This window comes from Lycium ferocissimum, chromosome 1 (genome assembly GCF_029784015.1).
Source record: "Lycium ferocissimum isolate CSIRO_LF1 chromosome 1, AGI_CSIRO_Lferr_CH_V1, whole genome shotgun sequence".
NCBI lineage: Eukaryota > Viridiplantae > Streptophyta > Magnoliopsida > Solanales > Solanaceae > Lycium > Lycium ferocissimum.
Window position 1 is genome coordinate 10,520,765 of NC_081342.1, and position 15,086 is coordinate 10,535,850.

A 15,086-nucleotide genomic window follows, 5' to 3' on the forward strand; every position below is an offset into this window, starting at 1 on the left:
AATGAGCAGCAGAAGCTGTTTTCCAGCAGCTAAAATAATATTTTTTCTCTAAAAGTACTTTTTGAAAAAACTTGTTTAAGAAAATAAACTTAGAAATATTTTTTAAAAGTTTAGCCAAACACTAATTGTTGCTCAAAAGTGTTTTTCAAATTAATTAGCTAAACACAAATTGTTTCTCATTAAAAGTACAACTTTCATGATTAGCTAATTTTAAAAGTTCGGTTGCAAAAGTTGATCGATTAAAACGTATTAAGACATCCTTCCACTGTTTGGATATATAGTTTATGTAAATGATTATTATAAATTAATTCAAAAGCTTACTAGATACCTTTTGAGAAACTATTAAAAGTGCAATATGTTATGATAACTTTTACTTTATTTACGATCCATCGTGATAATATAAGAGTTAATCATTTTTTAAATACAAAAGATAATATTAAGATTTTAAATTAATACTTTCTCCGTCTCAATTTAAGTTACACTCTTTCTTTTTAGTTAATCTAAAAAGGAATATCTTTTCATACTTAGTAACAATTTAACTTCAAATTTCTCATTTTATACTTAATGAAATAATTTATTGTCACACAAATTTCTATGGCTTATTTTAAACTATAAATTTTAAAAGTATTTTTTTTTCTTTTAAATTTTGTGCTCCATCAAACACTTTAATATGAATTAGAATGGAACGAGTACATATTAGTACAAAGTATTAGTACAAAGTTTGACTTTCGTTGAATGCATAATTTTGCATGATATAATGTATTATAAAGACATGCTATTATATTTTTGTGAACAGAATGTACAATATTGTGGCATTCAAAAAGAGTTTCAATTCTAGCAAAACTTATTAAGAGAAACTTTTGTAGAGACGAAGTTATAGTAAATATTACTGCTATAAATTTTCATTAGATAGGTTCACTTTTTCAAGTTAACGAGCATGAAATTGTTAGCTCTTTAGTTTTCTTGGACTTCGAGCCCGTTTGGATTGGCTTATAAGTTGACTTATAAGCTGTTTTCAGTTTTTTTGAGTGTTTGGCTGTTTTACTTAAATAATTTTAAAGTCATTTGTCTTAAAATAGCTCAAAAAAATAATTTACCATTGACTTAGCTTATCTAAAGAAATTATAAGTGAAAACGACCTATAAAGCCAAAAAAATAAGTTAGACTACCCCAACTTATTTTTTTTAGCTTATAAGCTGCAAACAGCTTATAGGCATAAGCCCATCCAAACAGGCTCTTCATCGCATTATATCATTTTATGGTTTCATCTCTAGAAAGAAGTCTCTACCGCTAAAACGATCGAACCACCTTTTTTCATGGCTTTCCTAAATGCCCTGCTGCTTCACCTTTTCTCCTCCATACTAGATTGTGTTCAAACTTGTGCTCACTAATGATAAAGATGTTATGTTACTGCTATAATATAATATTGGTCATTATGTTTTTTGACATTCAGGTATAAATAAATCTAAAGTTTAGACTACATCTAGAAGAAAAAAGATAAAAAATAATAATAAATTTAATTTTTAATGTTAGTGTTGGGCCCGGACTCAGCACCAAATGCCACTGGTTAATCTACATTTGTTGGTGTGTCGGTTGAGTGGAGAGTTTTTTTATAGATTACGGGTACAAATAACTTTTCTGATCTATTTTAGTATGTTAGATTTGAAAAATATGGTGGAAAACAACAAAAAGACTGAGAATTTGATTCTGATGATATCAGTCATACATTATATAAAGAGAAAAAGACATAATTTCACCCTTAAATTTGGCCGCATAACTCACTTTAGCAACTAAACTTAACTTGTAATTATATACCCCTTATCTAGTATGAATTGAAAATAATATCACCTTAAGATTATAATACCACTCTCATAATGGAAAGTGCATTACACACGCACCAAGTTAATGCCTTGTCAGAGCCACCTCAACTTGTTGAAAATTCATATGCCACCTCAGAATTCACTTCTTCGAAACAAATCAGTGGGGCCATGCCGCTACGACTGAATATGCGTTAGAAAGGTCAATCAGCCCCTACGACACCAAAAAAACCGGGCCGAACTTCTAAAGCTAGCCTGAGAGCTAAAAAAGCAAGGTCGAAATCCATCCCTCTTTTTCCTGTATTTGACTAGTAGGGCTAATGAACGACCCTTTGATCTATGTCGTTCCAAGTTGAGGTCGCAAAGAGTTTTGAAACCCAGTGCAAGTATTCATTGGATTTATTGTCAAAAGCTGGTCTTTCTGCATGCAAACCGGATTTTCTTCTTTTCTGCTCCATTTTTCCAGTTCCACCATCTCCTTCCAATGTTCTCCTTTATTCCCTATTTTTCCATTTTCTCAATTCTTGAAAACAAATCCTCTTCGGCTATGAGGACCCACTTGGAAACTACCCTTCACCGGAAATCGAAATTTGATGAAGAACATATCTGTCCGCCATTGTTGAAGCTCAAAGCTTCAAGATCGAATTTTCGGGTTGCCGCGAACGAGCTCCATTTCGAGTGGGTAAGATATCAAAAGAACCGGAACACCGAGAAGATTTCGAATTTGATATTTGGTGCTGTTTGGTTGAGATTTAAGGTGTGTTGGAGTGAATTTTCAGTAGCAGTTGTGAAAATTTTCACAACTGTACGCGTACATTTTCTTTTTTGTATTCTTGTATTTTTTCATCTTTTTTCTTCTTTCTTCTTTCAAAAGCCACAATTCAATTTTTTTAAAATTCTTTTCAACCCTGTATTCTTAGAAACCCACTTCCACCATTTCCAAGCTTTCTCTCCATTTTACGAATCTTGCTCTGTTTCTGTTTTTTTCTTTTTCTTTTTTCGTTCTAAACTCTTCTCTTCCTTATTTCTTTGGCTTTAACGATTCCCCATTTATGAGATTTGAGCTTCTTTGGACAAATTTGTGTTTATTTTTTTTTTTCCTTCACTAGAACTCGATTTCTCCACCTATGAGATCTGAGCTTATTCGCAAAAAAATTAGAGATGCAGCCACAGAAATCTAACACATTTACAAAGGCATTAAGCCCAAAAGCCAAGAAATGCGTGTAGCAGAACTTAGAAATTGCAATGAAGTGTAAATGGAGATAAGGTTGTGGCAATGAAGAAGAAGGTAGTTGCTGAAGTGATTGTATTTGTTTTGTACTGTTTCATGAAAATTAATAAAACTTCCATTTAATTGCCAAAAGAGGTAGCTGGAGAAGACAATAAAATAAAGATACAAAGAAAAAATGGAATTTAACATTCAGTGTAAGACACGTGGACCTATCAGTTGATGTTGGTACCTTGACATCTGTGTCACATTGATTGGAGAAAACTCGCAGGCATTTCAACTTTTTTCATGGTGTGCTAGCTGACAAGGTTATAGACAAGAATCTTATTAATACTGGAATAAACAGTGTTGTCCCTGCTCTTGTTGTGTTCTCCATGGAATATGACTTTGTCAAGCAAGAGTTTTGAAAGCACAAACTCAAAATGCTCCCTGGGAATGCCATTTCAAGTGTGTTAAGTTATCATGACATACACTGTCCATTTTTCATCTCAACTTTGTGGACAAATTTGTTTTAAGGGGGATTTGTGTATGGAGGTATTTGGCAACTTTAGTTAATTACATAATAGTCCCTTTAGTATTAGGAATCTAATTTAGTCCTTCTATTATGTTGTAGGGGTTATGAATGATGAATTATATTTTCACAAAAGGTGGATCCGAAAGTGTTAGAATATGGGTCTACAATTTGCGAGACAAAAAGAAGTCTCTTTGCAAACTTAAAACTTCTCAAACCAGAAATGATTCACCGGACGAAAAACCACGTATATTGGAATCAAGAACAACAACAATCATGAAAAAAAAGACTAAAAGGAACCTCAATTTATTGGACAATTTTCTTACTAAGAAAATCATGCTAGTTACCATATATGTTTCTGGTTTGACTCAATCCATTTACCATTTTGCTGCTGAGAGATAGATTTAGTTAAATCAAACCCAACTTTTGCTTTGTCATCTCATCAAGAACCTCAATCATTTCCTTTGAAAGATGGTTCTTGGAATCACCTACTTTCCCTTGTCTGAAAAATATGTTGTTTGCAATAGTAGGGAAAAGAAAATCAGTGTGTGTACCCTCTTTATTCACTTCCAAGTTGCTCAGCTTCTCAAAGCTACAAAGCTCTATTATTTTCTCTACACTGCCTTCACTTTCTTCCTTTAAAGAAAATGGCTTTTCCAAGAACTCAGCTAATCTCTTTGCATGAAACTTTGGATCTTTCTTCAAGTCCTCATACTTCAAGAAATAAATCATCTTTGGAAATTCTAAGCTGGCTTTATAATATCCCATTACATGATCCCAAAATGGACCAAAGGGTGAATACCCTTTACTAAATTGGTCAAAAGCTTCTGGTAGAGAAATGAATGGAAGATCCTTGGGTCTTAATTTTTGAATAAAATACCAGAAAGAAGCTAACACGTCTTTCGCATCGCGAAAAATGTACACTATTTTGCACTTGGAGGAGCCATCAGTTACTGGTAAAGAATTGAAGGCAAGATGTGTATGCATTAGAGAAGAATTTGGTATTGGATTTGTTGGGTACTTAAATGCATAGGACTCTAAATGAGGTACTAACTCATGTGGATTTGAAGAGAGCAAAGGGTGTGTATTAAAATCATATTGTGGTCTATTTGTAATGGCAAAAAGAAGGGCCTTGAGCCATGTGGTACCAGATTTTGGGTAACTAGCTAGTAAGACATCAGTTGGTTTTAGCTTAAAGTGGTTATCTTGAAGAGCTATAAGACCTTGAAGAACTGGAGTGGCATACCAAAAGCCTTTGTATGGGTGAATGTACTCAGTAAGCCAACCTCTTTCTTTTGGAAGATCAGAGATTACTATATCAGGTAGTTGCTGGTTATCTTTGGTGGCACTATTTGTGAATAAAGAGGAGCTTTCCATTATGAGCTAATTGAGCCAAGGAGTAGAAATTCTTGCTACATTTTATAGGACTTTGGGAAGAAAACAAAAGAGATTTACTATTTCATATACTCAACTGTCAGCTTAATTTTTTATCTGTCAACTTTCTAACCAGTAATTTCAATATGCTTAATGCCATCGTCTTTGTAAATTGTTTCTTGTTTCATTAATTACGATTCTTTTTTCGGAAAAGGGTCAAATATACCCATGTACTATCAGAAAAGGGTTAAACATACCCCTTGTTATACTTTGGGTCCAAATATACCCTTTTCGTTATACTTTGAGTCCAAATATACCCCTCTGTTATACTTTGAGTTCAAATATACCCCTCTTCCGTTAAAATTGTCCATGGTGGACATGAGATATGACATGGCACTGACAACTCTGAGGTGGACACCACATAGGACTTTGGTCTATTTGTAATGGCAAAAAGAAGGGCCTGGAGCCATGTGGTACCAGATTTTGGGTAACTCGCTAGTAAGACATCAGTTGGTTTTAGCTTAAAGTGGTTATCTTGAAGAGCTATAAGACCTTGAAGAACTTGAGTGGCATACCAAAAGCCTTTGTATGGGTGAATGTACTCAGTAATCCAACCTCTTTCTTTTGGAAGATCAGAGATTACTATATCAGGAAGTTGCTGGTTATCTTTGGTGACACTATTTGTGAATAAAGAGAAGCTTTCCATTATGAGTTAATTGAGCAAAGGAGTAGAAATTCTCGCTACATTTTATAGGACTTTGGGAAGGAAAACAAAGGAGATTTACTATTTCATATACTCAACGGTCTACTTAATTTTCATCTGTCAACTTTCTAACCAGTAATTTCAATATGCTTAATGCCATCATCGTTGTAAATTGTTTCTTGTTTCATTCAATTATGATTCTTTGTTTAATCTAACATTTGTTACTGTGTTGGTTGAGTGGAGAGTTTTTTTATAGACTATGGTTACAAATAACTTTTTTGGTCTATTTTAGTAATGTTAGATTTGAAAAGTATGGTGGAAAACAACAAAAAGATTGAGAATTAGATTCTGATGATATCAGTCATACATTATATAAATGGAATTTAACATCTAGTGTAAGACATGTGGACCAGTTGATGTTGGTACCTTGACATCCGACAGTGTCACATTGATTGGGCTTCGTCAAATTTCTCATTCTTAATGCCATTTAAACAGCCTTTTAAAGTGGGGCAAAAGTTCATTTTCTTGATTGCAGCAGTAAAAATTTGACAAAAGGAAAATATTGATATTAACTAGGCCTAGTGACTGAAAAAATGTGCAAAAATAGAGTTGTGAGAAAGAAAACAATCTTAAGTCTCCAACATATTCACTGCAAAAAAGACAACATTACTTATTAAGGTGTTCCTCGTAGTGGAGCTTTGTACTTAACAACTAGTCTAGAGTTTCGTTTGAGTCATATGATGTTGTCAGCTGATAATTTGTTCTCCGAGAGGGGACGAATAAAGAATACTCGTATTACTGTTAGAACAGTGAAGATTTTATGCAATGGACTTGAAATCTCCTTAAACAAAGCAAGATATCCGTCCCTCGGCCTAAAGTATTTGCTAATTTTCTTCGTTCTTTTCAAATGTTTTCACCATCATGAGAGTTAAGAATGGAGAAGATCTTCAATCTGTTTTAAATCTTATATGCAGATTAGCACTTAATTGTTTGACTAATACAAGAAATTTAAAACAATACAACAAATACTACTTCACTTAATTTTTTGACTAATACAAGAAATTTAAAACAATACAACAAATACTACTTCAATACATGTTTGAATCAACCATAGGAGGCACATCTACTTCTATAGTTCCTTCCAACATCTGAACAAGCTTTGCTGCAAATGGTCTAAGATTTGGTTCAGGACACAAGCACCATAGCCCAATCATAGTCATCCTCTCAAAATTGTGAAAATCACGCATAATTTCGTCAGCATGATTAGCATCATTTTTCAACATCTCATTTCTCCCACAATGAAGAACCCAATCCACTAAGATCACTCAATCTCTTCGTTTGCTTCGCCAATTGGGTTCAAGTCCATGTGCCTTTGGCAGAAAATAATCTCAAACAACAATACACCGAAGCTGTAGATATCAACTTTGGTTGTGACGGGCACGTTTTTTAGCCATTCTGGTGCCATATAACCCATTGTTCCTCTAAAATTCGTGCTTGTTCGCGTCTGATCTTTCATAAGAAGCTTTGCAAGACCAAAATCTGCAATTTTGGCAGTGTAGTTCTTGTCAAGAAGGACATTTTGTGGCTTAATGTCACAATGAATGATCTAGTTCACACACTCTTCATGCAAGTACAACAGGCCTCTAGCAATTCCAATTACTATGTCACTTCTTAGCTTCCAGCTTGGTCTTTGTCCATCGCAGAAGATGAAATTTGACACAGCTCCATTTCTAATTAGTTCATAAACAAGAAGCCTATGATTCTTTTCGTTGCAGAAGCCTAACAAACGAACCAGATTCTTGTGATGTGTTAGGCCTATAACTCTCACTTCAGCCAAAAATTCTTTATCTTCTTCACCTTGTTCAGTGCCATTTGCCAATTGCTTCACAGCAACTTCAACCTCTTCATTCTCTAATTTGAGAATTCCGCTATAAACACCACCAGAAGCTCCTTGGCCTAATTTATTCTTGAAACCATTCGTGGCTTCGCGCAGCTGCTGGTATAAAAATGCCTTAAACTCAGCTCAATTGGCTTTCTTTTTGGAGGGTTTTTGGCATGTCTATATTTCTGCACAAAAGGGTGATAATATATTGCAATTTCTGAAAAAAGGGGAGCAAGTACTGCACATACTGTCACACTTGCTACCAAAACACCCTTCGAGACAGAGTGCTTTTTGTTTTGACAGGCCAAAGAGTTACTAATTTTAAGGAATGCAATCATGTTATTTGTATCAGGAATAACTTCTGTATAGGCATCCTCTTCTTGTAACATGTTGTATCAGTCAACACAGCTGCCTCACAAAGACAATCATTTAACAATTCCTGCCTGCAAATCTCCTCATCAACTTGAAACACCCTTTCTAGTTCTGAAAAATCACTATTAGGGAAATCAGCATTAGCTTGTCTCTCAATAGAAACATCCGAAGGTGAAGAATTTGAATCACAGAAAACTTTCACCTCATTTGGATTACATCCTTTAGATGTATCATATCGATCCTTAGGAGAATAGCCTGGCAAGCAACTACAATTTATTTCCTTATTATCAGATGACTGACAGAAGCCATATACACTGCAAATGTTATTCACAGTGCAAGGTTGTGGGACAGCTTGCCATGCAACAGACCATCCGTTCCCATTTACTTTGCTGCGGTAGAGCTGTTGGAAATCTCCCTTGTCAGTTATTATAGCTCTGTGGTAATAACCTTGAACTGAAGAAGGCAAGTCTGCTGTCATGCTGTATATTGTTGAGCTTCCATTCAAAACGAACATATTAGCTGTGGTCTTATTGAAGACTAGACTAACACTAGTGTTGTCTTTAGTCCAAGAGTTCCAGTAGCCCAAATCAGGAATTCTATATGCAGACAAGACCACATTCCCATCCATCTGCATCTCTAATCTGTACTTCCCCGTCGAGTAATCAACTGTTCCATTGGCATTAGAAAATAGCTTCTGCCCCATAACAAGAACTTGACCAGGCAAAATAGTATCCGTTGGGAAATCAAAGCTTTCCCACATGACTCCTGAGGATGAATTTGTCAGGACAAAATTTCCATCATCTTGCATAGCTGCATGACTTGCGCCTGTGCCATTGTACAGAACAAACTTTGTCCCATTAGTGTCTGTCAACACAAGGTGTCTGCTCAGCGTTAGATTAACCTTTGATCCAGCACGAACTGGATCATCTATCCATATACTTGGCTTGTGACCATACGAGAGTTTTCTGCTTGGGGATTTTATCAAACCAAATGCCAACAAGGAAGAGTCCAGTATTCATCTAAGAGGATAGAAACCAAAAGCAAATTCTCTAGATGGGTGACACTTTTCCTCCATGTAGTATTTTGCACTATAATTGCTGGTACAATTTGGTATAGAATTATTTGCCAGCTGTGATGTTGGAACCAAGAGGAATAATATTTACAATTTCTTGAGAAAGAGAGCATATAAAGATAAATTGTATTAACACACACCATAACAAGATTTTCCAAAAACCATTGTTACACAAGAAAATATCAAGAATCAGCAATGAGAGATACAAATGAAAGGAAAAAACAGTTTTTTATGGTACTGAAAATTGAGACTTGCATATTATAATGCTCTCAGGAATAGTTTATGAAGTGTGGTAAGTCAAGTCACAGAAACGACTATAGACTTTTATGCATGATGTTAATTAGGATTTGGTTACAATAGACTAGTTGGGAAAAGTTGCGTGACTGAAGCATCAAACCAATAAAGCTTGAAAAGTCTTTGAGTACTATAGCTGATAAATGCTAAGGAAAATTTTGTTCTTTCTTTCTGGTTATTTTTCCTATGATGCATACAGAAAATCTTGGATTCAATGAACGAATTAGAAAATAGTATGATATTAGAGGATGAAGCATAAACAAAATAAACAAACTAAATAAGCTAAGTTTTGCTTAGGAAGGCTAAAGTAACATATGTTAGTTGGCTCTGGTTCCATGTTATCTTTACTAAATCATTGAAATGGCAAAATTAGTGTTAAGTAAATGAACCTTGGGACTAACTCAACCGATCATGAGGTGAAGATTTTCCAAAATCATATAAGGAAACAATAATTCCGTCGGTCGATGTGGAACACTTGACATTATTGAGAAGCACGTATATATTCATATGCATCTTTTTCTTTTGTTTCATTGGGGTATCTGAGATTGATTCAGAAGGATTATGCAGTCCTCAAATTAGTAAGTGAAGTTAGAACCATAGCTCCTAAAAAATGATTAAATTCTAGTTCCTTTATTAGGCTTTATGCAACGAACATAAAAATCTCCATAGTGTTGCAAGCTACATGAAATTGCAAGGCGGGATTAGGAAATAACCATACGATAATTTACATTAATCATTCAGGGTGTGTATATTATTTTTCATGTATAATTATTTACTCAAAGCTTTATTTTAATAGTAATTTTCATATTATTTTATAAAATTGTGTACTACATGACTTGATATACACATACATGTAAGGAGATCTCATATAAGTGTACATATCATCCAGCCAAGTGACCAAGTCACCGATTATCTCAAAAGTAACTTAACATGGTATACAAACCAAACAGGACAAAACAAACTTAGGACCAATCCAGAACCTCTAAAATTGTCAAAATGTACAATGGAATCTTCAGGACGCAACCCACATAAACTAAAGAATCAACAGGAGAAATTAAATGTGAGTCTAGAATATTCTGCTCCCTATCTGTATTTATGGTGCCAAAAAATGAAAAATACAAGGGACCACTTGACGATTTAGGATCACTAATTAAATTTTGATATGCATTTTCAAACAATTATCCAACACAACAATACTTTTCATTTTGTAGTCATTTAAGCCAACCATTGTATTCGTTGATTTTAGAATCTGATTTTGATAGACTTATCGCTCCCAATCTTCCTAATTTTTTCTCACCCACCAATTCATTTGTATTTAACTCAAAACCACTTTGTTGGTTCATCATACATTAAAAGAAATTCGAGATAGATTATGACGAGTTTCATGTTTGAGTTCTGAAGTGAGAAATTTATCTTATTAATTAAACCGATTACACTAGATATTCTCTAATGGAAAGTCGAATTTGAAATAAAGAGATACAGTTCTGCTGCCATTATGTCAAGCTAAAGCTTCGAATTAGGTTTCAATTGAACTCAAAATATTGTGTTGAAAATCAATTGGGTGTTGCTCAATCTTGTTGGAAATAGTTTGGGGAAGTGGATTTGAAGTTTGACAACATTTTAGAACTGATTCGAATTCGTTTTGATATAAAAAAAAAAAAATTGTGAAGAATGCCCCGTATGTCACATGTATATTACTATTTCTCATGGGTATATCATCTATATGTCATGTGTATTAGTATTAGGCAAAATACATAAATTGACACTTAAATATCACCAAAAAATCACTTTCACATCTTAACTATACTGGTGACCTATTTCCCCTTTCAACTACTAAAAAGTGAATTTATTTAACACTTTCCACACCCCGACCCAGGCGCGTATATTCTTGGGCAATTGGCGCGAATGCCCTTCAAATGCGCTGGTCTTTAATTTTTGCCCCCGTAATGCGTGGTCTTTAATATTTGCCTTTAAGGTTTAAAAGATAATAAAAAAACTTTACTATCCCTACCATAACATATAAAAATCTAAAAGTCCGTAATGAACCCCAAACATCCAATTAAACCTATCCATCATTTCAACAACAAACCTTTCAATCGTTCCATCGTTCCAACATTTCACCGGAGAAATCTCCATTGATTTCTTTGCTACAACATCGAAAAAGATAAAATATATAATATATAGCGTTTCAATTGAATGTAATTCAACTCAATTTCATGCTTTATTAAGTTTAGATTTGTTAATATTTGAAAATAACAACAAATCATCTTCTATGAACTAAACAACTGATATGCAGTTGAGATTCAACATTGCGAATCATAATTTTACTCAACAACATAGAATTGATCAAATTTATTGCTTTGTTCTGATTTTTATTAGTTTATACGTTCCATTTGATTAGTATACAATGCTCAATGACTTAGACTTGAAATTATAGTAACGGGTTGACAAAAAATAATCGAGGCAAAGTTCGAACAAGTATGTCGGAGGAGGCGAGAAGTTTACTTTACAAAAGAACAAAGTATCTTTGCCACAGAGGCAAATTTCATTTTCATAAGCAAAATAAAAAAAAATACACAAGTATTAAGAATTAGACAAGTATCTTGGGAGGAGCGAAGTTTACATTAGAAAAGAACAAAGTATGCGTTAGCGGCAAACTTTCATTTTTATGAGCAAAACAAAAATTTATGCAAGTGTTAAGAACTAGAAAAGTATGTCGGAGGAGGCGAGGAGAAGTTCACTTTACAAAAGAACAAGTATCTTTGTTATAGGCAACTTTCATTTTCATAAGCAAAATAAAAAATTACACACAAGTGTTAAGAATTAGACAAGTATCTTGGGAGGGCGGGAATTTCACTTTTATAAAAGAACAAAGTATGCTATTAGAGGCAAGTATCTATTAGAGGCAAACTTTCATTTTCATGAGAAAACAAAAATTTACGCAAGTGTTAAGAACTAGAAAAGTATGCCCGAGGAGCGAAGTTCACTTTACAAAAGAACAAAGTATCTTGTTAGAGGCAACTTTTATTTTCATAAGCAAAATAAAAAAGTACACAAGTGTTAAGAATTAGACAAATGCTGTGAGGAGGAGCGGAGAAGTTCTCTTTACAAAAGAACAAAGTATCTTTGTTAGCGGCAAACTTTCATTTTCATAAGCAAAATAAAAAAATACACAAGTGTTAAGAATTAGACAAGTCTGGGAGCGGAAGTTAAGTTCACTTTAAAAAATTATAAAGTATGCCGTGAGAGGCAAACTTTCATTTTCATAACCAAAACAAAAAAATACACAAGTGTTAAGAATTAGACAAGTCTGAGGGAGGGCGAAGTTCACTTTAAAAAATTACAAAGTATGCCGTGAGAGGCAAACTTTCAGTTTCTATAACCAAAACAAAATATTATTAACAAAACAACACCAATAACACATAAGATTGCATAAAAATCAAAATTATTAACAAGACAATACCAAAAAATCAAGACACATAAATTAACTTAATTCATGAAGTTATGCCGGAATAAGCATAACTTTATCGGAGCCGACATAACTTTAGTTTCAAAAAATCATAAACTCTGCGGACCCGGCATATGTTGCCTCAGACAAACACATTCTTCACAAAAATCGAGATTATTAAACAAAAACGAGCGGTAACAACATAAAAAGTTGTTCACGAGCAAAACTTCAAAGATTCAACAAAGAGAAAACCAAAACGCATATCAAAATCGGGCTAAACATATTACGACATTCATAATACGACATTCAAAAAATCAAAATATATACATGGGAACGAAACTAAAGTTGAAAAAATCGTAGAGACACTATAACAAAACACTATAATTTTAAATAAAAAAGGATCAATTAAATATAAAAAATGACGAAGAACAAATTATCTTGTTAGAGGCAAACTTTCATTTTCATAAGCAAAACATCAAGTATACAAGTGTTAAGAACTAGAAAAGTATGCGGATGAGGCGAGAAGTTTACTTTACAAAAGAACAAAGTATCTTGTTAGAGGCAACTTTCATTTTCATAAGCAAAATAAAAAAGTACGCAAGTGTTAAGAATTAGACAAGTCTGTAGGAGGGCGGAAAGGTTCACTTACAAAAGAACAAATTATCTTTGTTAGAGGTAAACTTTCATTTTCATAAGCAAAACATCAAGTATACAAGTGTTAAAAACTAGAAAAGTATCCGGATGAGGCGAAGTTTACTTTACAAAAGAACAAAGTATCTTTGTTAGAGGCAACTTTCATTTTCATAAGCAAAATAAAAAAGTACACAAGCGTTAAGAATTAGACAAGTACGTCGGAGGGGGCAGAAGTTCATTTACAAAAGAACAAAGTATCTCTGTTAGAGGCAAACTTTTATTTTCATGAGCAAAATAAAAATTTACGCAAGTGTTTAGAACTAGAAAAGTATCCGGAGGAGGCAGAAGTTTACTTTACAAAAGAACAAAGTATGTTGTTAGAGGCAACTTTCATTTTCATAAGCAAAACAAAAACATTATTAACAAGACAACACCAAAAAATCAAGCACACATAAATTAACTTAATTCATGAAGTTATGCGGAACAAGCATAACTTTATCACAGAACTTAAGCATAGCTTTTACAAAATTACAAAGTATGCCGTGAGAGGCAAACTTTCATTTTTCATAACCAAAACAAAACATTATTAACAAAACAACACCAAAAACACATAAGATTGCATAAAAATCAAAATTATTAACAAGAAAACACCATAAAACCAAGCACACATAAATTAACTTAATTCATGAAGTTATGCCGGAACAAGCATAACTTTATCGGAGAACAACATAACCAGTTTCAAAAATCAATAACTCTTAGGACCAGGCATATATGTTGCCTCAAACAAACACATTCTTCACAAAAACCAGATTATTAAATAAAAACGAAGCGGCAACAACATAAAACAACGATTCACGAGCAAAACTTCAATGATTCAACAAAGAGAAAACCAAAACACATATCAAAATCAACTAAAACATATTACGACATTCATAATACGACATTCAAAAAACTAAAATATATACATGGGGAATGAAACTAAAGTTCAAAAAATCATACAGACACTATAACAAGACATTATCATTTTAAATAAAAAAGGATCAATTAAATATAAAAAATGATGAAGACAAAGATATTAATTCAACAAATAACAATTTAACATAAAAACAAATATTGAAACGAGCAAAAGATCCAAATTCGTACCTACGTTTTAGAACATATGAGACAAACACAAAACGAGAGGAGGAAGAAGAAGCAAAAAAAAAAAGGGGCAAATGACGAAATAAAAAGGATTTTAATGGGGTAAGGATAATTTCGTCAAAAAACTTTCATTAAACGAGGCGGCGGGCAAAATTTAAAGAAGACATAAATGAGGGGCAAACTATAAAGACCAGCCCAAAAGAAGGGCACTCCGCGCAAAAAAAAGTATATTCTTAGCGCGTTGGGCCCTCTTATCTTTTGTTTACTCTATTTTTTTTTTCTCTACTTCTTTCTTTTTCTTTTTCCTTTTTTTTGTGCAACTCTTCTTCACTCTCATTCTCTTTCTTCACCATCGGAACTCCATTTTTGCCGATTCAATCATACATTTTCCTGCAATGATTGAAAAATTAGGATAAATTATTTGATTAATCATTCCAAAGTCCACACCACACAGGACAACCCACTGCTATGGCCCATGAACACCCACAAAATACCTCTTTTCTGAAGGAGATCATATTTCATATTTTATAAAGGGACAACATCTACAAATGTGGCCGAAAAATTTATCTAGAAAAATTTCTTCGGCGAACTTCCATTTTTTCCCAGTCAATC

General features: G+C 33.5%; 2 protein-coding genes and 1 pseudogene across 2 annotated transcripts; all 3 read right to left on the reverse strand.

The window, feature by feature from the left end:
• Positions 1-3,496: 3,496 nt before the first annotated feature.
• Positions 3,497-4,943, reverse strand: LOC132047285 (flavonol 3-sulfotransferase-like). Its single transcript, XM_059438286.1, has one exon. The coding sequence runs from the start codon at positions 4,931-4,933 to the stop codon at positions 3,965-3,967; it is 969 nt and encodes a 322-aa protein (XP_059294269.1). The 5' UTR covers positions 4,934-4,943; the 3' UTR covers positions 3,497-3,964.
• Positions 4,944-6,503: 1,560 nt separating this feature from the next.
• On the reverse strand, positions 6,504-7,853 carry LOC132062006 (G-type lectin S-receptor-like serine/threonine-protein kinase LECRK1; annotated as a pseudogene).
• LOC132062012 (G-type lectin S-receptor-like serine/threonine-protein kinase LECRK2) lies at positions 7,850-11,389 on the reverse strand. Its single transcript, XM_059454672.1, has 2 exons — positions 11,343-11,389; positions 7,850-8,852 (listed from the first exon to the last, which is right to left on the reverse strand). The coding sequence occupies exons 1-2, from the start codon at positions 11,387-11,389 to the stop codon at positions 7,850-7,852; spliced, it is 1,050 nt and encodes a 349-aa protein (XP_059310655.1).
• Positions 11,390-15,086: the final 3,697 nt, after the last annotated feature.

Coding starts and splice junctions, on each gene's coding strand:
- LOC132047285 (XM_059438286.1), bottom strand. CDS start 4,933: ATGGAAAGCTCCTCTTTATTCACAAATAGTGCCACCAAAGATAACCAG.
- LOC132062012 (XM_059454672.1), bottom strand. CDS start 11,389: ATGGAGATTTCTCCGGTGAAATGTTGGAACGATGGAACGATTGAAAG. Junction 8,853..11,342: donor AACGATGGAACGATTGAAAG/GTTTGTTGTTGA, acceptor ATCCCCAAGCAG/AAAACTCTCGTATGGTCACA.